General features: G+C 43.1%; 1 protein-coding gene and 1 long non-coding RNA gene across 5 annotated transcripts in view; one reads left to right on the forward strand and one right to left on the reverse strand.

Moving 5' to 3' along the window:
* The window catches only part of LOC146395841 (uncharacterized), a 20298-nt gene extending 18722 nt beyond the window's left edge, over positions 1–1576 (reverse strand). Inside the window, exon 1 of the long non-coding RNA XR_014829772.1 lies at positions 912–1576. This is a non-coding gene — a long non-coding RNA (uncharacterized LOC146395841). The remainder of the gene's footprint in view (positions 1–911) is intronic.
* The window catches only part of LOC404703 (prepro-beta-defensin 3), a 103187-nt gene extending 76760 nt beyond the window's left edge, over positions 1–26427 (forward strand). For 2 of the 4 annotated variants that reach the window (XM_084998334.1, XM_021074698.2), the window contains exons 2-3: positions 24945–25111; positions 26038–26427. In XM_084998334.1, coding sequence (XP_084854460.1) covers positions 25054–25111; positions 26038–26183 — 204 coding nt within the window. In that variant the 5' untranslated portion in view covers positions 24945–25053 and the 3' untranslated portion in view covers positions 26184–26427. 4 annotated transcript variants of the gene reach the window in all.
* The last annotated feature ends 398 nt before the right edge of the window (positions 26428–26825 follow it).

Genomic DNA, 26825 nt, shown 5'->3' on the forward strand with positions numbered 1-26825 from the left:
AAGCCCTTACTAGCTCTTCTGTATTACATTGCCTCACAGCTGAGCATGCAGTCCATTCATTTTCAGGGGTTCACTGCTCCCCACTGTGAGCAGCAGAACTAGAGGAGCAAGGGTGGAAGAAGCCATGAGGAATAAATAAAATGGATAACCAATAAGGACCTACTGTATAATACTGGGAAATCTACTCAATATTCTGTAATAACTTATTTGGGGAAAAATGGATATATATGTGTGTGTGTGTGTGTATATATATATATATATATATATATATATTTATATCTGTATAACTGATTCACTTTGCTATACACCTGAAACTAAGACAATATTTAAGTCAACTGTACTCCAATACAATTAAAAAATAAGAAGAAGATGCCATGAAGAGTCCCCCTGGAACCTGAGTCTCCACAACAAACATTTGCCTGCTAACACATATTCCTCAGTCACAAAATCCTAGAACAAAAAAAATCTTAGACCAAGAAGTCATTTAACAAAACCATCTGCCCTGATAGGCAGCACAGTGTCATAGAAAGACTCTTGAACAAGGAATCAAAACCCCTGGGTTCTAGTCTTGGATCTGTCATCCCTGTCCAGCTCCTCACTGGTCATTTGGGCATATATTTGAATCTGCTTATTTCAGATTCCTTGTGACTGATGTTGTATTGGGGATATGGGTGATCTGTTATTTAATGTCTGAGTCTTCTTGATTCAAAGAAGACATAGTAAGAGTGGTTTGAGACTGCTTTTCAGTGTGGAAATAGTACACAACACATTTGAATACCTGTGGGTGGAGTAATTTAGTGATCAAAATATAGACATGCACATACATGGACACATGTACACAAGGTCTTTTCCCTGTACAACTATAGCCTAAGTGGACTTTTAAGCCACTTTTAGATGAAGCCATCACTCACCTGAGTTCAGTGTCTTTCACTTTATGGAGAATCGCCTGGACTCTTCAGATGAAGGCACTTGTCTTCTTCAGATCGTGGAATCTTTGAACACAGATAAGCTGCAGAGAAAGGTGATAAGCTTGTGCCATCACCTGCCTCCAAAGTTGGTTATTGCCACCAGATCCCACCTGTGACAACACTGTCCTGGGGAGACCACCTTGCTAATATCATTAAAAATCTCTCAGGCCAAATGCTACCTCCTCACACTGAGCATGGTCAGGCATCAGTGCTCTCACAGAGTAGTTATCTGCCATCTGAAAATCATGCTGCCTTTGGAGGCACAACAGCAATCAAAGAATGAGAAGGAATTTTAACAAAACACACAAGAAAATCTTTCAAGATAGTTCTTCTGTGAGGCCCCAAGCCATATACATTAACAATCATGGTACAGTAGCTCAGCGTGTTACAATTCCTCTTTTGGAAATGCCTTTGGGATCCTCCTCCATGAAGCACAGTTAACGCCATCTTCTCAGAAAGAACCTAGTTGGGCACAATCATATAATTAGGAGTCAGAAACCAGGGCTGGAAGCTCAGAAATCCACCCATGGCCCTTGCCTACATCCCTCACTTGGGGGTGAAGTAAGTAAGCCTCCACCAAACTCAGAGACTGATAACAGCACATCTGCAGTTCCCACTGTCCTCAGAGTGGCTGAAGGCCAGATGGCCTGTGGTTTCCAGGTTTCCTACCAATGGGATACCAAGTGCTTACCCCTCACCTGCAGCTTATTCCACAGTTGACTACCTAGGAGAAAGTCACAGGTCTCACTGCAGAGAAGTGTGGGCGTATGAGTTCACATGGGGGTGAGAACTGCCCCACACAGGCCATTGAGGGCTTGCTGGTTACCATGGGCCCCCAGATCTACAGGACAATGGTACTGGACACCCAGGGACCCAGGCACAGCCAGCATTTCCTGTCACACAGTGCTGTCCCTCTCTCCGAGGACGAGGCCTGGTAATCCAGCTGACCTCCCCACAGAGCTGTCTCTCTGTTAAAGGAGAACTGACTTTCCTCTATTTCCTTTCACAGAGTGCCATGTCTGTGTTGGAGGAGGTTGGCCTTGGCATTTCCCCTCCTAGCAAAATGTCTCCTTCCCTCTCTCTGTTTCTCTCTCTGTCTCTCTGTCTTTCCCTGTCTCAGTGTCTCTCTTGGCTGCAGCACTGGCTATCTTGCCTGTCTCCTCTGAGACCCTGTGTCTCTTTCTGAGGTGAGACCCAACCACCCAGTGTTTATCCTCAGAGCGTTGTCTCTCTGTGAGGTGGAGGCCAGTCGATTGCCATTTCCCCCTCAAAGATGCTGACTGTCCGAGCAGGAAAACTGGCTCTCAGGCCTGTGTCTGTGCAGAACATTCTCCTTCTCTGTGCAGTGAAGGCTTCCATCCAGTCTTCCTCTTCCTAGAGGGCTTGCTGTCTCTTTGTCCAAAAATGAGAGCTGGCCCTGCTGCAGTTCTCCTTTGTGAGGAGAGGGCTCTGCTTTCTCCTGATGGAAGAACTGGTTTTCCGGCATTTCTCCTCATGGAGCTCTGTACCTGTCTGAGATGCTGATTGTCTGTCACGGAGCATTTCTGTAATAGGGAAGAACAAATCTGACTCCATATGAGATCTGTTCCTTTAACTTTTGTCCTCTGTCACTTGTTCTTAGCCATCCTGGCTCTGCACCTTTTGCATATGCTGCCTATAGCCTGAAATATACAGGAGAGTCTATTCCCAAGGTTATGACCTCTAAGGGTATTACATTTTTAGATTAAAAAGTTGCAGAACAGAGGAACATATTTCTCTTGCTGGAGGTTTACAGGAACATCGTGACCTATGTGAACAGTTATAAGAACAAAGGAATTCTGCACCAAGAAGTTTGCAACAACTAACCACACCTCCATTCCCTGCCCTCCCCTTTCTTGTATAAAAGAAGCCTGAATTCTGACTGAGAGGAGATGGTTCTCTGAGTCACCAGTCCGCCATCTTCTCAGTCTGCTGTTTTTTTTGCTTAAAGCCGCTATTTCTCGGCCCAGAACTCATCTCGACTTATTGGCCTGTCGTGTAATGAGAGCAAACTTGCACCTGGAAACATTTATGCTCAGAGAGGGCTGGCTTTTTGCCTGAGGAAGCACAGCAGCCAGCAACATTTCTCCTAGTTGAGCTATCTCTCTGTCGAAGGAGGAGGGCTGACCCTCTATTATCTCACCTTAAAGAGAGCTGTCTCCCTGTCTGAAAAAAAGAGCTGGATGGCTGCTGTCTTTCTCTCTCAAAGCACTTTCTCTGTCTGAAAAAGAAGGCCAGTCACTCATGATTTCTCCTCACAAAGAGCCATTTCTCTGGCTGAAGTGGAGAATGGCCATGGGACCTTTCTCATCTTTGAGCTCTGTCTCTGCATCTGAGGAAGGGAACTGGTCATCCTGAGGTCTCCTCAGAGGGTGCTATCTCTGACTAAAGGGAAGGTTTCTCACCTTGGCCTTTCTCTTCAGAGGGCCCTGTCTCCCTGTGTGTGACAAAGGACTGCCATCAGGCATTGCTCCTTTCAGAGATCTTTCTTTTTGAAAGAAAGGCTGCAGCTCTTGGTGTTTCTTTCAGTGTGATCTGTGTCTTTGCAAAAGAGGGCAGGTCATAGGCATTCTCTTTAAAGGACACTGTCCGTCTCTCTCAGGTCAAGGCCAAACTTCCGCCATTTCTCCTCAGAGGATGGTGTCTTTATCTGGATATGAGAGCTGCCCATCTGGCATGTCTTCTCTTTGAGCTCTGTCTCTCTGCCTATTAATGAGAGCCAGTAATGTGAGACTTTTCACAGACGCTGCATCTCTGTCGGAGTGGAGACCATCATTTGATGTTTCTTCACTGAGTGGCACTTCTCTTTCCGAGTGGGAGGGCAAGGCTTCCTTCTAGTTTTTAATATGTCTGAGGATTGTGTGGTGAAATGATGCCTTCTCAAGGTTCCCTTCTCTGAGGTTCTCTGGAGACAGAACCTCAGTTACTGTTGTGAGTGGATGTGGCTGAAGACTGAGAGCTGCTGCATACCTGCGGTGCTGGGGAGAGGTCGTGGAACCTCTGGAGACCACTGAAACACCATGAGCTGCCACCTGCGGCAATGGGTCTCAACTCTGGGTGCACAGTAGTTTTGCTCAAGTGTCTTTACAAAAACAGCTTAAAGACCCATCCTAGACAATCAGGTCCCTATGTGGTTCATTGGGCACAATATATAATTTTTTTTTCTTTTTATAGCCACACCTTTGGTATATGGAAGTTCCCAGGTTAGGGGTCAAATCAGATCTGCAGCTGCAGGCCTATGCCACAGTCATAGCAACTGTGGACCTGAGCCACATCTATGACCTACACCTTGGCTTGCAGCAATGTCTGATCCTTAACCAACTGAGTGAGGCCAGGGATTGAACCTGCATCCTCATGGAGACTCTGCTGGGCTCTTAACTTACTGAGCCACAATGGGAACTTCCACAATATGTAATTCTTAACTACTGCCAAAGTGGCATTGAGAACCACAGGGCTAAAGGAGATGATTTCTTAAGGGTGAGGACACTGACCTGGCTTAAACATATACCCTTGACTGGTAGCTGGTCCTGTCTTTGCTCCCCCAGGATCCTCTCTGTAGCAGCACAGTGGCAACAATAAAGTGAAATGTGCAGCTTTTCCAGTTTGTGGTACTCACCTGGCCTTGCCCCACACCTAGCATCATACATCACACCTGAACATCCTGTTCCTGAGTCACCATGACTCTTGCTATCAGCTGGTCAGGCGGATGTGAATTCCAGGGAGCCCTCAGCTGGCTCATTCCAGGCGTGAGTCTGCTGGGAAAGGACGGAGCCCTGCTCTGACTCACCATGTGAATCTGCACTACTGCTGTCTGAGCTGTTCTTCCTCTTTTCTCTCAGCCATTCTGGCATCCACAGTGCTCTCTTCACATGGAGGGAGGACACCCTGAGTCTTGGGAAAGGTATTTTAGAGAGACAGCTCCGCATTAAAGGAAGAAGAATGAGAAACACAGTGATGGCCGGAAGGCTTGTTCTAGAATTTCTGCCGCTTCAGCAAGTTCCCTCTCAGATGCTAATGCCCACTCTGACCACCCCTGGAGGGTGTGGGTCTCTGGTAATTGGTCCTCCCTTCACTTTTCTGACCCTACCGGGCCATACAACTGATGCTTCCCTCCATAGCCTCCTCAACCCCTACCTCAGGAGCAGCTCTTCAGTTCTCTATCCAACCAACTATGTAAGTGTCATTTGAGAAAAGAACATAAGCTCTGGTTTTTGACTGGAAACTTTCTGTTGATACCTTCTTTAAAACTAAAAAAAAAAACCATCAAAATTTGCATAATTGGTGTCAGACTTGGAAAAAGAGTCCTAGTCAAACACTCTTGTAAGAATTGCTTCATTAATAATGTTCTTAATATGGGAAATTATTTTTTTCCATTTATGCAAAAGCATAAATGAAATAAGTAGTCATGTCTAAATATGTTTCAAAGAGCTCATTCAATAAATGTAAAATTAAAATTCCATGTGAAAAGATACACACACTTCATAGTTTAACATTTTTTATTAATGCATTAAAATAATGCATTTTACATTTGATGGCCTGAGTGGAGGCAAGGAGAGTGAAAACAGGGATAGTGGAAAACCCCAGTTTAGGATTATCTCCCAAGAAACTCCCCTGCCACCTCCTCCCAATACTCAGTCCCCTGCTAACAGGTGGATATTGACTAAATGTTAGCAGTTTCTGCCTGCCTGAAATTTGGAATCTGCTTCCTGTAGACTTCTTAGGACCTCCATAAACTCTAATTACTCACTCGAGACTACAGTCTCCTCAAGAAGATTTCAGGAAAACAGTAGACATCTTTAATCTGGATGCAAAAGAGCTGTTGTGCTGGAGGTGAAAATTCTTGGGGAAAGAAAGAAGCACAGCCCAATCTCACTTCTTCCCAGAATCACCACGTGTCTGAGCAGCTGGTCCTGGGTAACTTCCACTCTAGCCAAGTTTGAAATTAGTGTTTAAGGTTAGAGAGGAAAAAAAAGGAAGAAGGTTATCACTGAAGAAGAAGAAGAAAAGGAAGAAGAGTTTCTTTTGTGGCTCAGTTGTTAACAAACACGGCTAGTATTCATGAGGATCCAGGTTCCATCCCTGGCCTTGCTCAGTGGGTAAAGGATCCAGCGTTGCTGTGAACTGTGGTGTAGGCTGACGGCTACAGCTCCAATTTGACCCCTAGCCTTGGAACCTCTGTATGCTGTGGGTGCAGCCCTAAGATGACAGAAAAAAAAAAAAAAAAAGAGGAAGAAGGAGAAGAAGAGGAGGAGGCAGAAAAAAAAGAGAAAGGTGGAGTTCCCGTCGTGGCGCAGTGGTTAACGAATCCGACTAAGAACCATGCGGTTGCGGGTTCGATCCGTGCCCTTGCTCAGTGGGTTAACGATCCGGCGTTGCCGTGAGCTGTGGTGTAGGTTGCAGACGCGGCTCGGATCCTGCGTTGCTGTGGCTCTGGCGTAGGCCTGTGGCTACAGCTCCGATTCGACCCCTAGCCTGGGAACCTCCATATGCTGTGGGAGCGGCCCAAGAAACGGCAAAAAGACAAAAAAAAAAGTTAAAAAAAAAAAAAGAAAGGTGTGAGATGAATGTTTTAATTAACTACATAGGGGAGAATCCTTTCAAAATGTACAAGTATTCTGAATCATGATGTACACTTCAAATATCTTATAATTTTATTTGTAGTTTATATTCAAATTAAAAATCAAAAAGTCAAATATAATGAAAAGGACATAATCTATTTTTAAAAAGAAAGGAAAAAAACAAAGGAAGAGAGAGGTTTTTGAGAACCAGGAACCAAATAAGAACAATGAGACAAGTTTTAGGGGAGCATATTTTGCCTCAATAAGGAGAAAGTAAAATACTAGTCATAGCAACTGAAAAGATAATGGGATCCTTTTGGAAACAGTGAGTTCGCCAACATTGGAAGTGTTCAAAAAGAGGTAGGATTCAACATCACATAAAACATTTTATTACATGACCTTGACCATCCTTTCAAACCTTGAAATTTTGTTGCTGTTAAGAACAGAGCTAGAAATCTTTGAACCTGTTTCTCTTTTGTAAATAGGTTCTTTTGTATCATTTAAAAATTTTTTTCCACATGTAAGTTATATCATATGATATTTATCTTTCTCTTCTGACTTCACTTAGTGTGATCATCTCTAGGTCCATCTATGCTGCTGCAAATGACATTATTTTGTTCTTTTTTAATGGCTGAGTTCAAAATCAAACTTATGTTTACCAGAGGGGAAATGTGGGGTGAGGGATAAATTAGGAGGTTGGGATTAACACATACACACTACTATATATAAAATAAATAACTAGGAATTCCCACTGTGGCTCACCAGGTTAAGAACCTATTATCCGTGCATTTGCAGGTTCAATCCCTGGCCTCACTCAGTGGGTTAAGGATCTGGCATTGCCGCAAGCTATGGGGTAGGTCTCAGATGCAGCTTGGATCTGGTATTGCTGTGGCTGTGGTGTAGGCTGGCATCTGCAGCTCTGATTCAACCCCTAGCCTGGGAACTTCCATATGCTGAGGGTTTGGTCCTAAAAAGACAAACAACAACAACAATAAATGTAACTGACAAGGATCTATTATATAAGCACAGGGATAGCTACTTAATCCTCTGTAATAACCTATATGGGAAAAGAATCTGAAAAAGAATGGATACAGATATATGTATAACTGAGTTACTTTCCTGTATACCTGAAACTTACACAACATTGTAAGTCAACTCTAATCCAGTAATTTTTTTTTTTTTTAAAGAACAGAGCTAGAAAAAAAATTTTTTTTAAATGAATAAAGTCGCCTAGAGAGCATGGCTTTGACCAGTTCAGCTTGGTCGTATTTCCTACCTGCCCTATGCCTGCCTCACTGGGATTTGAGAATGGTTGGTCCTAGATGAGATATGAAACTCTCCTGGAGCTCTTCTCCCCACAGAAAATGAGGATTGATTCATATCTCTGTTACCTCATTCCCTGTGAACTTACGATATGTGTCATCACTGAGCTTTGTTGACAGAAGCAAGACTGTGTGTTCTGGTCATGCTTTCCCAGAATAACCCAGAGGCATCTGCATGGCCCGGGGAGGAAGGATTCCCAAACAGGAAATTCCCTCAGCTGGCTGGAGAGGGTGGTCCTAAGAACTAGACACACTGTGGCCTGTCTGGAGGAGACTTCTGATGAGAAGTGACCTAGAGGCCATGGCATTCCCTTCAAAAGCAGAGGTAGAGAGACCACAAGTGGAAGCACACACATAGAGTGACAGAAACAGAGGGGGAGTTAGGAGACAATGACAGACACAAGAACAGAGATAGAAGAAGAGAGGCAGATAGAAAGCAAGAGCAAGACGGAGAGAAGGGGTGGCTTTGTTCCATAAAAATGGGGTAAAAGATTGGGAAAAGACACAGGTATTAAGGAGTGGTCATAGAAGAAGACAGATCACTCAAAGGAGACAGAAATGAAGAAAAAAATTTGGTACACATTATGGTCTCCTTTTTTTGAGTAAATTGGTGGAGCTGTTCAGGGGGTCTGCAGGCTCACACCTAAAGCTTCCATGTCTCCCCAGTAACAAGCACACATCAAAAGGGTTCCTGAAGTAAGATTTAAATAGAAACATCCGTCAACCGAGCAAAGGCAGCCTGTGACACTGAGCACCATTGTCTGGAATAAAATCCAGCTCTGAAGAGGCTACAGAGAACCAGCTAGAAAGAGGTAAATCTGGAAAGCTATGTGTCCGCGCCCCTTGCCACCCCATGCATCTCTTGCTCAGTGAGCCATGGCATTCACAACAATACATGACAGCCTGATGACTCAAAATACCAACCTTGGGGAGAATAAAGTCCAGGCCATTACCAGTTACTTTTTGAAAATGTGTACAGTGCCTGAAAACATCTAGATATTTTATGAATTTTCCCCCTGTTTTTATAGCTTGTTGTCAGTAGACAAGTTCCTTAGCTGAGTGTGCAAGTCTAGACAGGTGTAAGCTGTTTTTAGTATGTGCTAAAACTGAGACTTGGCCCTGGGCCAGGGTGTTTCCTGAAACTTACATGTCTTGTGAAATGCTTATAACAAAACACAAAAATATCCTCAAAACAAAACAAATTTTAAGTCACAGTAATTTAAATATATAGATACAGATAAATATATATAGTCCATATTTTTTATGAGCCAATGCCTAGCACTCAAAAGAATGAGAATACAAATGCAAACAACATAGGTAAATAGAAAAATGTATAATACTGTAAAGTGGGGGGTGGTGCAGAGCAAGGAAGTGGAAGGAGAAAGAATGGGAAAAAGAAAGAGAAGATTCAAAGACTGTTAAAGGATAAATGGCATCATGTAAGAGGGACAGTGAGGACCTGCAAGAGGTGGGACAAAGGGAAGTTTTTTCAGGCTCTTCTGGATCAGGAGCAGAGGGAATATGAGACAAACATAGGTCCCATGGGAGCTAGAGCGAGTGCTGTACTTCTGTGCACACGCATGCATGTGTACATGAGTCTGTGTTAGTGTGTGCGTGTGCATGCATACATGTGTCTCTTTGCATGTGAGTGCAGTGTAGCGCGAGTGTGTGTTTCCCTGGAAAGGTCGTGGGAGGGATGAGAGATCTTCTTGATCTGTCCAGAGGGAGGGAAACGCACAGGGACTGCCCTGGACCACATGTACACCCTGCCCAGGTTCCCAGCAGGGGCCTCCCTGGGGCAGCATAGGAGAACAGGTGGTCGCAGATTTTATGACAGCTGAATTTCACAAAGGGCAGTTGAGCCATAAAATGGTCAGTGTCCTGGACTCAAGGCATAATTGGTAGATAGGAAAACACATTTGATCTGTTTTAGGGAACCTCTAAGCAAGATGGAGTGTGATTTCGAGCCAGGCATTAAGAAATGGATAAGGCATTTATCCATTCAGAGCCAGGCATTGAGAAATGGATAAGGCATGGGGCTTGCATTCTGTGTAAGGGGTTACAATATAAGAATGTGGATGTTACAATATAAGAATGTGGATGTTACAATATAAGAATGTGGATTAAATCATCACATTTTTCTGAAGATGCCAGAATTCTGGATTTTTCTGCAGAAGCTTTAGTCCTTTCAATGTTGGCAATGATATCAAAATAATTTGGTGGGTGATCTTTCAGCCACAGAATGCCAATTCACAACTCTGGTTCAGAGGCAGGATCAGTTTGACTTGATTAAATGAAATAGGAAGATTTAGAACTGTAACCATGTCAGAAATGCATTGCTACTGCTCCTTTGGCAGACAGACAGGAAATGGAAGGCCCAGACTAGGTCAGCAGCAACCTCAACTCACAGTGAATTTGTCAGAAACTCTGAGACTGAAAATCTTTGTTTCCAAATCTTGTGTAGTGCATTGTTTGTACCATACCTCACAACAGTAGCTACTCATTACTATGTAACAAATTACCCCAAAATGTAATGGCTGAAATAATCATTGATGATCTCACAATTTCTATGCATTGTAAAAACCATCATGGCTTAGTTGAGTGCTTCTGGCCCAAGGCTCTCATGAAGTTGTAGCCAGCCCATTGCCAGGGCAGTGATTCCACCAGGAACCTCAGGGGGAAGGATTCACTTCTCTAAGCTCACTCAGGTGGTTGCTGGCAGGAGATGGTGCCCTGTAGATAATTAGATTAAGGGTCTGACTTCCTCCCTGGCCATTGGCCAAAGGTCTTCCTCAGCTCCTTGCCACATGGGCCTTTCCATAGTTCAGCTCAAAACATGGTACCTGGCTTCCCCCAGAGTCAGCCAGTAAGAGAGGAAGCAAGCACCCCAAATTGAGCCCATACTCTATTTATAGCCTGGTCTCAGAAATGGCATCCATCACTTCTGCTACATTCTATTTATTAGAAAAAAGTCAGTGATAAGATCTTTACTTGTACCTGTTTTTTTGTTTTGTTTTTATTAAAGTTGATTTACAGTGTTCTTTCAATTTCTGTTGTACAGCAAAGTGACCCAATCATACATATATGTACATTCTTCTTTTTTTTTCATTAAAAAGACTTTTTAGGAGTTCCCGTCGTGGCGCAGTGGTTAACGAATCCGACTAGGAACCATGAGGTTGCGGGTTCGGTCCCTGCCCTTGCTCAGTGGGTTAACGATCCGGCGTTGCCGTGAGCTGTGGTGTAGGTCGTAGACGCGGCTCGGATCCAGCGTTGCTGTGGCTCTGGCGTAGGCCAGTGGCTACAGTTCCGATTTGACCCCTAGCCTGGGAACCTCCATATGCCGTGGGAGCGGCCCAAGAAATAGCAAAAAAAAAGACAAAAAAAAAAAAAAGACTTTTTACAGAAGCTTTGGTCTTACAATTCAAGAGAAACATCATTATTAAATGTTTTTATTCATAGAGTCAACAAATATTTACTCAATATCCTTTAGGAAAAAAGCACTTTCCTAGTCACTGTTGAAAATATAAAGATTAAAAGATACAAAAATAAGAAAGAAAAGAGTCAGTGAGGCCAGCCCATAAGCAAAAGGAGGGGTTACACAAGAGCTTGAATCCAAGTAGGTAGGTCTGAAGCCATCTTAGAGGCTGCCTACATACTCATTATCTTACACATAAATGCCAGGGCCAGCAAGCCATGGCCCACTGGCTAAATCCAGTTGTCACTTGTTTTTGTAAATAAAGTTTTATTGGAACAAAGTCATGCCTATGCTAATGACTGCTTTTGCACTACAACTGCGAGTTGAATAATTGCAGCAGAAAGCCTATGGCCAGCAAAGCCATATGTTATTGTATTATCTAGTTTTATTTCAGTAAAGGTTTTCTGGTTTCTGATGTGTGTAAACACAACATTTTTTTTAATATGGAAGATTGAGATGGAGATACCAGATTCATCATCTGATTGAGTACCTCTTGGTGCTCTGGCAGTGTAAAGGCCATAGTGGTACTTCAATAAGATAATTACCTGGGAAATCTCAAAACAGTTCTGTGGGCTGGGTGGAGTGAGTGAGGTATAGCTTCAATTCCCTGAATTTTCTTTTCTTTTTCTTTCTGTCTCTTTTTCTTTTTTTCATCTTTTTAGGGTCACACCCACATCTTATAGAAGTTCCCAGGTCAGAGTTTGAATTGGAGCTATAGCTACCAGCCTACACCACAGCCACAGCAATTCGGAACCCTACACTGCAGCTCACGGCAACCCCAGATCCTTAACCCACTGAGCGATGCCAGGGATGGAATCTGCGTTGCATGGATACTAGTCAGATTCATTTCCGCTGAGCCACGACGGGAACTCCCAATTCCCTAAATTTTCTTCTGCTCATTCTTCACAATATGTGGTCATTTGTCTTTCCATTGGGAAACCCCACTCTTGAAATTTTTGATGAATATATGTATATAAGACATAATTATAATGATCTCAAGTCATAGAGTGGATATTTAGCATTATCTGTGAGCCTGATGAACCTTGACTCCAACTTGAATTTTACCAACTTATTTCATTTTTTTAGCTTCAATTTCCTTATCCTTAAAATCCAAACCTCACTAATTATTAGAGAAATGCAAATCAAACTACAGTGAAGTACCACCTCACACCTGTCAGAATAGCCATCATTAATAAGTCTACAAATAACAAGTGCTGGAGAGGGTGTGGAGAAAAGGGAACCCTCTTACGCTGTTGGTGAGAATGTAAATTGGTACAACCACTATGGAAAACAGTATGGAGATATCTCAGAAAACTAAATATAGAACTACCATATGATCCAAAAATCCCACTCTTGGGCATATATCCAGACAAAACTTTCATTGAAAAAGATATATGCACCTGTATGTTCATTGCAGCGCTATTCACAATAGCCAGGACATGGAAACAACCTAAATGTCCATCAACAGATGAATGGATTAAGAAGATGTATATATACACAATGGAATACTACTCAGCCAAGAAAAAGAACAAAATAATGCCATTTGCAGCCACATGGACAGAATTGGCGATTCTCATACCAAGTGAAGTAAGTCAGGAAAAGAAAGACAAATACCATATGATATCACTTATATGTGAAATCTAAAATATGGCACAAACAAACCTATCTACAGAACAGAAACAAACTTAGGGACATAGAGAGCAGACTTGTGGTTCCCAAGGGGGAGGGGGAAGGAGTAGGATTGACAGGGAGTTTGGGGTTAGTAGATGCAAGCTATTACATTTAGAATGGACAAGCAATGAGGTCCTACTGTACAGCACAGGGAACTATATCCAGTCATTTGGGATAGAACATGACAGAAGATAATATAAGAAAGGAAATGTATATATGTGTGTGACAGGGTCACTATGCTCTACAGCAGAAATTGACAGAACTTTGTAAATCAACCATAATAAAAAATAAAAAATAGTAATAATAATCATTTAAAAATTCAGATTATAATACTGATTTCACACGTTTTTGTCGGAAAAGTGATTATAGCATCAATTACAATACTAGGTATGTAATAGCTCAGTAGATGTCAGTCATTACTTGTAAAACATTTGATGGTTTCCTATTTCTCATTCAGCAACGGCCAATAGGTTCGTGTCAGGTATTATTTCTGATTATGTAGTAATGACAAAAACATGATGCTTTCAAAAATTTTCCCTGGGGTCCCACCTTTGAATACATCACTTCTTCCACCCAAGCCCTTAGCCCTCTGATGAGTTTAATTCATGATTGCTTTCTAAGAGCCAGCTATACTCTAATGATTGCTTTCTAAGAGCCACCTATACCCTAAGATTCCTCTTCAAGGAAGCAGACAGCAGACCAGGTAGGCTAGTGTTAAGAGTTGCTGCCTGGTGAATTTTCAGTGGGCTGTGCATAAAATGTAGTCAAATATTAGAGTGTAAACAGAAAGTAAGGCAGCATGTGCACTTTGTTTTACTTGGAATGAAAACATCTCTGTCAGATGAGTAGGAGGCCATCTTTAGGTTAGCCTTACACAAATTTTTGATGTACTATCCTTGATTTTTCCCTCAGGTGGCAGGCGAGCAGCCCCACCTTGTTGGGTGTGATTTTAGACTCTGGGGAAAGGCATACAGCATCACATCACTGCTAAGGCTTCAAATTCCTGGATGAGTTTGAGCCTGTTGAAAGGTGCCATATCTCCAGCCTGGCTCTCTTCAGAGCATGTCTCCCTTCCTGCCTGCTGGATGACACCACCTTGGTCTCTCCCCATTAATGATACCGCCATCGACCTGTCCCCTGATCAGAACACTGGCAGTCTTTTTAGCCTGCTTCCTCTCACTCTCATGCTCAAGATTATCGCTTTTTGATTCTACTGTTTAGGTGGCTCCAGCTCTCAAGTCTGTCTCTTTATCCCATTGTTGTTGGGACTAAACAGCCCTTAGTTCAGCTCTTAGTCTCTTGGCCTTTAGCTTCATAATCCTCTAACCCATCCTACATATATTTGCTGTAAAATTTTTGCTAAAACATAAATTTGTTCAAATTGTTGTCCTTTGTAAAAATCCTTTGTTGACTTTGCATTGCCTGCTGATGTTCTGATATTATTTCTCCCATATGATATTTCTCCCATGTTTCTTACTTGTATATACCATCTGTTATTCAAAGGATGAAAGTAATGTGGGACATGAGTATCTCTTTTCTCATTGACACAAGGACACAAATAAGAAGACACCATCTATTAAAGGTGATAAGAATTGTCCACAAATGTTGATAGTATATGGCATTTACCATGGAGTTTGGCAATAACTCCAAGTGTAGCACAAAACAGACCCTGCATAAATGCAGAGTAGGGAGCAGTCACTTTCAACCAGAGTCATCAGGAGCAGGAGGAGTTGGTATTTGGGCTGGGCTCTGCAGATTGTGCGACACAATTATGTGGCATGAATTGACTGGATACAGTGAGTGACTGCATTTGAGTCATTAGGAAAAGGCAAGAATCAGAAAGAATTTAATTTCTACCTTCTGTTACCAAGCAATTGGAAGGTGAAGGTGATGGAAGATTACATGCTGAGGTGAGGGTAAGATGCTAGATGGTAATTCTCTCCAAATGGATGTAAAGATCAGTCAGGAAATTTGGGAAAGGGGCCCAGACCTATAATAAAGATGAAATTCATCTGATAGAGGCATAGATAACCCATATCCCAAGGATTATGTGGGGCCATGAGAGGGTCAGGGGTAAGAATTGAATAGATAAAGACCATAGGGTACCTTATCTACCTCTCTAGGTCTTGGCTTCTTCATCTGTGAAATGCAGATAATTATATAAACCTTATTGAGTTATTTCATGATTCAAATTAAATAAATGCAGATACATTGCCCTGTGCAGTGTCTGGCATGGAGTATGTGCTCAACAAATAGCTTAGGGAACAGAAGGAAGAAAAATTCCATTGTGAATCAAAGACAACAATCAAATCAGAGGAGGAAATTGGAAAGCATATGCTTTTTATATTATGTCTTTCCACCATTATACAGAGAAACAGTGAAGGGCACAGAGCCCAGAGACTAAATATTGTTTATTTTTGTATCTTTTAAAGATCGGGTCCCCAGAGTTCTCATTGTGGCACGGAGGTAATGAAACCGACTAGTCCATGAGGATGTGGTTTGATTCCTAGCCTCTCAGTGGGTTAAGGATTTGGCATTGCTGTGAGCTGTGGTGTAGGTTGTAGACACAGCTCGGATGCCGAGTTGTTGTGGCTGTGGTATGGGCTGGCAGCTGCAACTCCAATTGGACCCCTAGCCTGGGAACTTCCATATGCTGTGAGTGTGATCCTAAGAAGATAAAAAATTAAAAAATAAAGCATCAGATCCCAAAGCCCTAATATAGAGCAGCTGAGCACAGAGTCTTCTGGATATGGAATTGAAGCAGAGAGACACATTTCAAGATTGAAATGAGCCCACTAGTCTGATGTCACAAAGAGACCAAATCAGATGATTGTGGACAAAGCAGCCATTGGATTGGAGAGGTAAAAGTCATTTTTGAGCTACAAGAGAGTGCCCTTTATGTATTTCTTTTTTTCTTTTTGTCTTTTTGCCTTTTCTAGGGCCGCTCCTGCGGCATATGGAGGTCCCTAGGCTAGGGTCTAATTGGAGCTGTAGCTGCCAGCCCATGCCAGAGACACAGAAATGTGGGATCCAAGCCACGTCTGCGACCCACACCACAGCTCATGGCAATGCCGGATCCTTAACCCACTGAGCAAGGCGAGGGATCGAACCTGCAACCTCATGGTTCCTAGTCAGATTCGTTAACCACTGAACCACGACGGGAACTCCTTTTATATATTTCTTAAGACAGATATTGGGAAGCAAATTTAGGAGCACTGGGTTGAAGGAATATATGGTAGTATAGACCACTCTTGAGAAATTTGATAATGAATGAGTAAAGAGAGTGATGTAATGGTTTGAGGGGAAGAAAGGAGTTAAGGAGAGATTGTTTTTTAAGTAGATTATTAAGGGCAGTTGTGGGCCAGAACCAAAGAACTAGTGGAGAAAGAGAAGGTAAGAAAGTGGTATGATAGAGAAAGAGGATAAGGAATGGTATGTGGTAAAAAGAGACTGATTCTAGGTATAGAGAGAAGAGCCTAGGAAAAGAGAAAAGCTTCCTCTAAAACAAGAAGGGGAAGTTCCCATTGTGGCTCACTGGGTTAAGAACCCAATTGGTATCTATGAGGATGTATGTTTGATCCCTGGCCTCCCTCAGTGGGTTAAGGATCTGGTGTTGCTGCAAGCTGCAGCTCAGGTCACAGATGTGGCTCAGATCTTGCATTGCTGTGGCTGTGATATAGGCTTGCAGCTACAGCTCTGATTTGACCCTTAGCCTGGGACCTTCCCTATGCCATAGGTGTGGCCATAAAGAGAAAAAAAGAAGAGAAGGGAAGAAGCAAGAATAGGTAAAAACATACAGATTTGAAGGAGAGTCTGGAATGTGGAGATTCACTGGGGAGAGTTGGTTCCTGTGCCGTCTATTCACAAAAGTTAAAAATACTTGGTAAGAGAAAGAATTAATTTTTGGTGCCTTATATGTCTCTTATATCTTTGTTTAAATTTGTGCATTCTAGGAGTCCCACTGTAGCACAGCGGGTTAAGGATCTGGCGTTGCCATAGTTATGGCATAGATCACAACCGTGGCTCCGATTTAATCCCTGACCAACCTGGGAATTTCCATATGCCATGGACGTGGCTGAAAAAGAAAAAAAAAGCACATTCTAAACCATTAGGGTATCTTCTTATTAAAAAAAGATATCATCAGAATTCCCTTGTGTTGTAGTGGGTTAAGGATCTGGTATTGTCACTGCAGCAACTTGGGTCACTGCTGTGGCTTGGGTTCAGTCCCTGGCCCAGGTACTTCTGCATGCCTTGGGGTGTAGCAGAAAGAAAGAAGGAAGGAAGGAAGGAAGGAAAAAAAGGATGAAAGGAGGAAAGGAAGAAAGAAAGGAAGGAAGGAAGGAAGAAAGAAAAAGAAAGAAAGAAAGAAAGTAAGAAAGAAAGAAAGAAAGAAAGAAAGAAAGAAAGAAAGAAAGAAAGAAAGAAAAAAAAAGAAAGAAAAAGAAAGATCATTAAGGTGTCTAAGCTACAAAGAGAAAAATAGGGAATAGTCAAAATTTTTTTAAAGCTGTATTAATGAAGGAGACATTATTTTTTCTCCTGGCAAAAGTCAAACTGGGTGTGTCCACAAGTGGAAGAATCCACCCTTTAAACCCCAGTGTAAGTATAATATGAATGTTCATTCAATGAAGCCAAGGTCTTTTGTGCAATTCCCTTCCAGCAAACACAGAGTAGGCACTGCCCAAGGGTTCACCACTGGAGGAAGCAAAATCTTCTGACTCTTCTCTCCTGAGAGGTTCTGTTCCCTGTGCAATGGCTCTCATTTTTTCTTGTTCTTTGTGTAATATTCTTAGGCAACATCAAGGAAGTATGGTCCTCACTGGAAGCAAAGTCAAAGAGGGTAGTTTGAGAGGATCTGGACTTGTGACCAAAGCATCACCTAAGAGGCTCTCTGCAGAGTTGTTGCAAAATAGGGGCAGGGAATCACTTTGCCAGTTTATTCTTCCTTTCCCAAAGCTTAGAAGTATCTCTGTATCTGTGAGCTCCATGAAGTCTGTCCTCAGTGGCAGTGGTGGGGAATCAGTGAGTCTGGCTGGATTGGAGTTGTCCACTTTCCGAGGAGTGGGGAGTGACTGTAGGCAGGTAGGACATGGTGGGTGCAAAGCATTTGCAATTTAGCCAAAGAGGATCTTGGGCACCATCTCGTCAAATTAATTGATTTTTCATAGAAAGAAATGAAGAGTAGAAATGACAATGTCAGAGTTGCCATTGTGGCTCAGCTCATTATGAAGCCAGCGAGATCCAAGAGGATGTGGGTTTGATCCCTGGCCTCGCTCAGTGGGTTAAGGATCTGGCAATACTGTGAGCTGCAGCATAGGTTGCAGACGTGGTTCGGATCTGGCGTTGCTGTGGCTGTGGTTCAGGCTGGCAGCTATGTCTAGTTGTTCTCAGGGCCACGTTGCTGCTGAGGTGTAGAAGTGTTGGGCAGTGTGCCTGGCATCATGGCTTGTCTCCCACTGGCCAAGCTCCTGGAGTCACTGATAGACATCACTTGGAGGCAGATTATAAAAATGATCTTTAGGAGTTCCCGTTGTGGCGCAGTGGTTAACGAATCCGACTAAGAACCATGAGGTTGCGGGTTCGGTCCCTGCCCTTGCGCAGTGGGTTAGAGATCCAGCGTTGCTGTGAGCTGTGGTGTAGGTTGCAGACGCAGCTCGGATCCCGCGTTGCTGTGGCTCTGGCGTAGGCCGGTGGCTACAGCTCCGATTCAACCCCTAGCCTGGGAACCTCCATATGCCGAGGGAGTGGCCCAAGAAATAGCAACAACAGCAACAACAACAAAAGACAAAAAAAAAAAAAAAAAAAATGATCTTTAAAACCATTTTTTGCTTTGTTTTTCCTTTTTATTTTATTTTATTTTATTATTTTATTCATTTATTTATTTAAAAAATTTTTTTTTTAGGGCTGCATTCGCAGCATATGGAGGTTCTCAGGCTAGAGATCCAACTGGAGCTGCAGCTGCCGGCCACAGCCACAGCCACAGCAACTCAGAATCTGATTTGCATCTGTGACCTACACCACAGCTCACAGCAACGCCAGATTCTTAACCCAGAGGATGGAACCTGCATCCTCATGGATACTAGTCGGATTCATTAACCACTGAGCCATGACGAGAACTCCTGAAACCGTTTTTGAAAGTGTTATCACCAGATTCATTGCCCATGTTGTAAGCACAGCTTTCTCAGCCTTCCTCCTCAGCCTTATTGAAAGAGTGTTGGTAGGAGTTCCCGTCGTAGCTCAGCGGAAATGAATCCGACTAGGAGCCATGAGGTTGCCAGTTCAATTCCTTGTCTCACTCAGTGGGTTAAGGATCTGGCGTTGCCATGAGCTGTGGTGTAGGTCGCAGACAAGGCTTGGATGTGGCATTGCTGTGGCTGTGGTGCAGGCCGGCAGCTATGGCTCCTATTAGACTTCTAGCCTGGTAACCTCCACATGCCATGAGTGCGGCCCTAAAAAAAGAGTGTTGGTGGTGTCAGCATTTTAGATAATTTAAATCTTAGGTCTAATTTTTCATGAATTCTTGTTATGGCCCCAATTTGCCTACAAAATTAACGCAAGCTTGTCCCCATGCTTGTCTGCTGGGCTTTGGCCAGACTATTCACTGTTCCCGGATGTGCTCTGGGTTTGGCCACCTTTGTACTCTGGCTGCCATGGAGAACAGTTGTGTCTCTGACTCTGTGCCACCTAGATCAACCAGATCAGGAGTCCTGTGACTCACAGTGAGCCAGCCATGCTTATGTCCACTCTTGTCTCTTTCTCACGTTGCCACCCTTCACCTTTCTATTGACATTTCTTCTATTCATTTGTACACAGGATAGAGCAAAATATCCAATAAAATGTTCACATTTAAGAATATTTTCAAGAAGCAAGTGGGTCCACAATGTTTCTCTATGTCTGGAAGATGCAAAAATGGCAAGAATCCTTTCTCCTAGCATAATAGAAAGCATTAGCCCACACCCAGGGGGTTTGGTGAAGACGACAGCTCAGTCACCTTGTGCGAAATGAAGGCTGTGCCCTTCCCGGTCCACTTCCTCATGTTGAGATGTAGCTCTCTGACTTGGATTAGAAGACAATACCTTTTAAGGCAGGAGTAGCAGCTCAGATGCCTTCAGGAGATATGCAAATATATAAATAATAATTTATATATAAATATATAAATGCATTAAGCAGGGGAAATAAGGCTAAGTGCTAAGGTGGTTTTTAAACCACCATCGAGGCCTAATACACTGACAAAACAAAATACCTCTATAGATGGTTTCAGACTAAAGGAAGGGTACAGTTTTCTACCCTTCCAGAGAAAAATAGTCTATGGCTACATACTGAAGGCAAGGTTTTTTTTCTCCCGCACCAACTCCTTTTTTTTTTTTCTTTATAAGTCTGCACCTGTGGCATATGGAAGTTCCCAGGCTAGAGGTCAAATTGGAGCCACAGCTGCTGGCCTACGCCACAGCCACAGCAATGCAGGATCCAGGCCACATCTGTGACCTACACCACAGCTCACGGCAACACCAGAGCCTTAACCCACTGAGTGAGGCCAGGGATCAAACCTTCATCCTCATGGATACTAATTAGGTTCATTTACACTGAGCCACAATGGGAACTCCTATTTCTTCCATGTTCTTGCTTACAATCACTCAGAGAAAAATAATTAAGCTTAAATAACAGTAATGAATTTGGATTCTAGAAACTGCCTCACATAGATACCTACAAGGGGAAGCACATAATTGTGAGAATGTGTAACAAGGGCCAAAACAAGTTGGTAGCAGCTGGCAACTCGAGACCATCATCTCAAAGTTCCTGTGTTATGCTAAATTGTAAGATGTTGATAGAGTAGACTCGAGGGCTGTGTGTGGCAATGTATTACTCTAGCTAGTAACAATATATTGTCACCACAAGGGGAAGAATTAACAAAACGTTAATATTGTGATGACAGAGCATGGACTTGGAAGTCAGTCGAAATCCAACAAAGGAAACTGAAGTAAATTTAAGCTTCTCAAATGGGGGGGGGGGTTAATATAGACAATTGGTTATAGCGGTGATAAAAGAGATGAGAAAGCAAATGTATGGTAAGTCATCTCAGAATTTGCAACAGCAAAAAGACACCACTATTCCTAGAGCTACAGGGGCATAGGGAGGCAGAAGGTAACGTTCCTAAAGCCTAGGGTATGGACCACCCAACATAAGTCAGGCCATGGTGGACCTGCCTGGTGGAAGCCAGGCCCATGGATGAAGTAGCTTCCTGGTTGAAATTGGAGGCACAGAGAATATGCCTTCTGAAGTACAGGAAGATAAATATCTTGGCTTCTACCAATCCCTGCTCTCTCATCTTCTACCTTTTGTCAAATCTACATGGTGCCTGGAGGGCAGGGCTGCCTGGGAAATGCATATGGTTCCCTACAGGGCACTGCCATTTACTAGCTTGGCAGCCCAGGGAAAGTCACTCAACCTCTCAGAAAGTCACTCAGATCTGTAGCACTGAGATAAGGTCTATCTTTGCCTATTTAGCTTAAATAATAGTGGTCCTGACAAGATGTAAATGGCTGCAAAGGAGAACAGCTGAGCCACCCTTAGACTATGTGAAGATAAAGAAGAGTGGAAATCCTGGGTTTCCTGGCAGGGAGCCCAGGCCATAATCGCTAAGCTATCTTGATATTGCTAACCAGCCCTCATTGGTTATCTTTCCCAGGGTCACATGGGTGACCCATGGATCACATGGTAATTTGCAGTTTATGAATCAATTTCGCATCATTGACTCATAGGGCTTTCACTCGGAACTGAACATTTACTACTCTCTGTGCTTTATTGCTGAGGTACAGATGCTCAAAGAGCTTAAGGGATTGATTCAAGTAAACCCAAATGATAAATGATAGAGCGAGAGTTAAATGGTAACATCTCACTCCAGCCTGCTTTTCTGCCTTCCACATAGTGCTGCCCCATACTGAAAACTTTGTTCAACCAAGTCTTTGCTCCATATTTTAAAAATGGAATTTTTAAAGAAAGGATTAGAGGAGATTAGAACAAAGATCAACATGAGCAAGAATAGTTGAGTAACTCATCTCTCCTCTCCCAACCTAAAAAAAAAAAAAAAAATTGCTGACTCAGTTTTGGGAGAGAACCCAGCCTGTCTGGCACAATTGTTGGCAGGGCCTGCCTTATGGAAGCCTGTGACTCAAGGCCCTCAGCCTGGGGAGTGGCCCCAGCTCTTGTCAGTGCTGTCAGACTCCAAGGCACATGTTCATTACTCGATAGTAAACGTGTCACTGCTCTTACCTGGGAGGCCAAAAATATTTGTGACATAACAAAAAAAGCATAATAAGTCAAAAAGCAGGCAAACCAGAATTACAGATGATTCCCCAGGGTAGAGAAGAAGTGAAGAAGAGGCTCACTCTTCTATTGTTTGAATTTTTACAAGTATAAGTTTTTTTTTTTTTTTTGGCTATACCTGCAGCATGCAGAAGTTCCCAGACTAGGGGTCAAATCTGTGCCACCAGAGAAATCCCAGCAAGTATAACTTTTATAAACATCTTAAAATGCAGAAATGCTTCTCAAAAGTCTTTTTGTGGGTGGGAAGATACCACTTCCATAGCCCACTCCCCAGTCCCCAGCGTCCAAATTAGCTGACAAGACAAAGTCGCTTTCACTCCCAAGAGCTTCCCAGTGGTGGAGCTGCCTCCTGGTCTTTGAAGGAACAGGTTAGGCCAGGGTTCACTGAGGAGGTCTGTTCTCCAAGTGGAAAAGTCAGTAATCCCCAGCCACCAGAGCTCTGATGACTCCAGCCTGCGCCTGGGCTGGGAGCCAAGTCTAACTCTCTAGGACACCTCGCCCACCCTCTCCTTTATCCCCTGTGCCACTGAGAGAGACTCTACAGTCAGCCCTGGCCTCCTCACCCACATTCATCTCCTTCCCCATTTAAACATGATTGCTTTGGGGAAGGCAAATTGGTGCAGGACTGTAGAAAGCTCTATGGAAGTTCCTTAAAATACTAAACACAGAACTACCTTATGACCCAGAAATTCCACTCCTGGGTATATATTTAAAAACAAAACCAGTAATTTGAAAAGATACAGGCACCCCAATGTTCATAGCAGCTTTATTTACAATTGTCAAGATATAGAAGCAAGCGTCCATCAGCAGATGAATGGAAAAGTAAGATGTGGTACATGACACAATGGGCTACTACTCGACCATAGAGAAGAACAAATTTTGCCTTTGCAGCAACATGGATGGACTTTGAGGCCATTAAGCTAAGTGAAAAAGGTCAAAGACAAATATTATATGTTATCACTGATATGTGGAATAAAAAAAAATACAGCTAACTAGTGAACATATCAAAAAAGAAGCAGACTCACAGATATAGAGAACAAAACTAGTGGTTACCTGTGGGGACAGGGAAGGGGGGAGGGGCAATATTAGGGTGGGGGAGTAAGTACAAACTTGCCTAAGAGGTACAAACTATTAGGTATAAAGTAAGATACAAGGATGCATTGTACGATACTGGGAATACAAATACAGACTATATTTTATATTGACTATAACTGGAGTATAACCTGTAAAAAGTGTGAACCAATATATTGTAAACCTGAAACATATATGCTTCAATAAATAAATAAAGTAAAAATGTCTGCTTTTTCTCTCAAACCCTGAACTGATAAGGAAAGTGAGATTTTTTTTTAAATGATGAAGAGTCTACAACCCCAAATTCTTCTTAAATCTGCTATTTAAGCTTGCCTTCCAGTGTGAATTACCTTTCTTCTACATTTCCACAGCCCTGTGCTTGCACCCCTATTATGGCACTTATTGAAATCCACTCTTTGCAGTTTATTTGACTGTATGCCCAACATGGGCATTCCCCAAGAGAAGAAGCTGAACTGCCCCTCTTTGCATCTCACCCTTTCCCTCCCCTCCCCTCCCCCAAGCACATGGTACTTCTCTGCATCTAGAGTAGGTGTGGGGAGTTTGCTCACAGAATCTGATCAGTGCACCAGGATCCTGAACACAGTCTTAGATCTAACATACCCCAAAATCCTGGTGGGCCTTTTGCAATTGCATTCACATGGTGCAACAGCCAACTAACACCACGATGCTTCCAGCTCCCAAGAACATAATCTATCAAGTATAAAGCACTGATTGGATTCCTTAACATGTAAGCTTAATTGTTTTTTAAGAAGCACTGAATCTATACCCAGTGGCCATCCCTACCCCCTGCACTTCCTTGAATGCTCATGAGCCCAGAGTAACCAGAGACCTTGAATGTATCTTCCCAGGGCCTTCATTTGTATCAGGAGTGTCACCAACAGTGTGGATAATCCAGTCCATCAAATATATCATGCCAACATTGTCTTTCTCTGATGGAGGAAAATGAGATACCTTCCTGACTCATGAATTTGGTAGTTTTCAGATGATTAAGTACAAGCTGTTTTTCACTCCAATGCAGCACCCTGTCCAGGCCAAGAGAATTAAGGGCAGAGTCCCTGAAACATAGTCCAATTTTCCTACCTTCCCACACTACTTAAAAGCTGACCCCATTTCACTGCAACTTTAGGCATTTCCACGCAGGCTCTCGGGTTGGCCAGCTCTGGTTTACATCTAGCTTCTGAACACACCAGCCTTGGACGTGACTGATGTGGTTCCGGTGGCCCTCAGACTTCCCCAGGATTTAGGAAGAAGGCAAAAGCTCCCAGCTACCCACCCTAGGACTTTTTTTCTACCAGCAGGTGGATGTTTCCCACCTGTGCCTACAGCCAGACCTGAGCAGATCCACAGAAACACCCAGAGCCTAGAGGCCTTGGGATGCCCAGTGCTCACATCAAGCTCTGCTTCCCCTTGAGGTTTGTAATTAAGCCCCTGGGTGAGTGGGCGTGGTCTGTTTCGTAAGAGCTGTTGGCATGAGGCACCGGGAATATGGCATATGGTCATCACTGTGATATTACAGGAATGGAAGCTGTTGAGTACATCTTCCTGTGGCTGTGGACCTGGAATCTTTATAAAGTGACCAAGCACGCCTTCCTATCCAGTCTCAGTGTTCTGCGAAGCCACCAGCCATGAGGATCCACTACCTTCTCTTTGCCTTGCTCTTCTTGTTTCTGATGCCTCTTCCAGGTAAGATGGGCTAGAAGTTAGGCTTGAAGAACTGAGAATATAAGCTCAGAGTCAGCCCTCTCCACTCTTCAGGGAGTTTTAGACCAAAGAGCTACCTATGTTGTCCGGAAACCAGACATCACCAATTTCCTTTTTTCTGACAAGGATCATCAAGACCTTTAAAGCAGGTTTCCCAGTCTCTTCTGATTCACTCTTAAGAGACTAACTAGGTAAAAAACACCACCTCTTTGTGGGAAGACTGTTAGACCTGTTAAGGAGACATGAAGAAAGTGATGTCAAACTTTTTACGCTGATGGGAAAAATGATATAAGCTGAGAACAGAAGCAGAAACTCTCATTTGGTTACCTTTTACCGGCTGGAGGGAGCATCTTTGGGGTGGCTTGAGAGGCCCAGGGGTCATCTTGGGAGGGAGCTGCCAATGGTCACACAACTTCCTCAGCATCATGGTCGTTTACGCCTGAGCTGAGCCCTCAGACACTTCGTTAATGTGTCCTTGGTCCTATCTTCTACTTTACTCCTGATGGTATAGAAGAAGGGAAAAAAAGAAATAAAAGAATGGAAGAAAGGCAACAGATTAGTTATTTGAGATTTATTTTATTTTATTTTATTTTTGCTTTTTAGGTCCGCATTTGTGGCACATGGAGGTTTCCAGGCTAGGGGTCTAGTTGAAGCTACAGCTGCCAGCCTATGTCAGAGCCATAGCAATGCCAGATCTGAGCTGCGTCTGTGACCTACATGACAGCTCACAGCAACGCCAGATCCTTAACCCACTGAGTGAGGCAGGGATTGAATCCACAACCTCATGGTTCCTAGTCAGTTATGTTTCTGCTGCGCCATGACGGGAATTCCCTATTTGAGAAATTCTGAAAGACTTTGGACTTCAGCCTTCCTAAAATCTCCCTGTGTGTTCTGTTTCTTCATTTCAGGTAATGGAAGAATCATAAATACATTACAAAGGTATTATTGCAAAATAAGACGCGGCCGCTGTGCTGTGCTTGGCTGCCTTCCAAAAGAGGAACAGATAGGTAGCTGTTCTGTGAGTGGCCGAAAATGCTGCCGAAAGAGGAAATGAAAAATCCAGAAACACGATGAGAATGCTTCAGCTTGTGAAAATGTCTCCTTGAAGTCTACAGAAGCCAAATCAGATTAATTTTTTTTTTGAAAAATTAAAAGCTTGGTTATTATTATTATTTTTCAAAATTCTGTTTATGGTGCTATTTGTTACCAAACAGACAACTTAGAAAGTGTTAATGACTTGCCTGTAATTCAAATAAAGCATAATCTCTAGAGGAATCCACAAGAGGTTCTAAACCGATGTTCCAACAGTTGTCAGGTTTTATTCCTCCTTTGTGAAATTTGCATCAGTGACACTGGTATTTCTTCCTGAAATACTTCCTTTGCTTTCTTATCACCCATTATCTTGAGCTTTCCAGTTCCTCTATCGGCTGCAGCATCTCCCCATCAATTCCATCTCTGGAACTTTGATGCATCCCCCAGGGGTCCTCCCAAGTCCTTCTGAAGAAAGGGAAATGGAACAAGCATCAGCTGTTCCTGGCTTCCCTCTCACCCTTGCCTCTGCTCTGGCTGACCTTTTGCCTCCTCCAGCTTTGCCTCCAAGCTCCAACCCACCATCTCTCAGGGGCCATCTCAAATTCGACCTCCTTCTTGGAAACATAGCTGGTTCCCCAAACAAATAAAATCTTTCCTTTGATTC

Source organism: Sus scrofa, chromosome 15, assembly GCF_054392235.1.
Source record: "Sus scrofa isolate SSC_HxYL_T2T_F1_AM1 chromosome 15, Sscrofa_HxYL_maternal_Yorkshire_Landrace_v2.0, whole genome shotgun sequence".
Lineage (NCBI taxonomy): Eukaryota > Metazoa > Chordata > Mammalia > Artiodactyla > Suidae > Sus > Sus scrofa.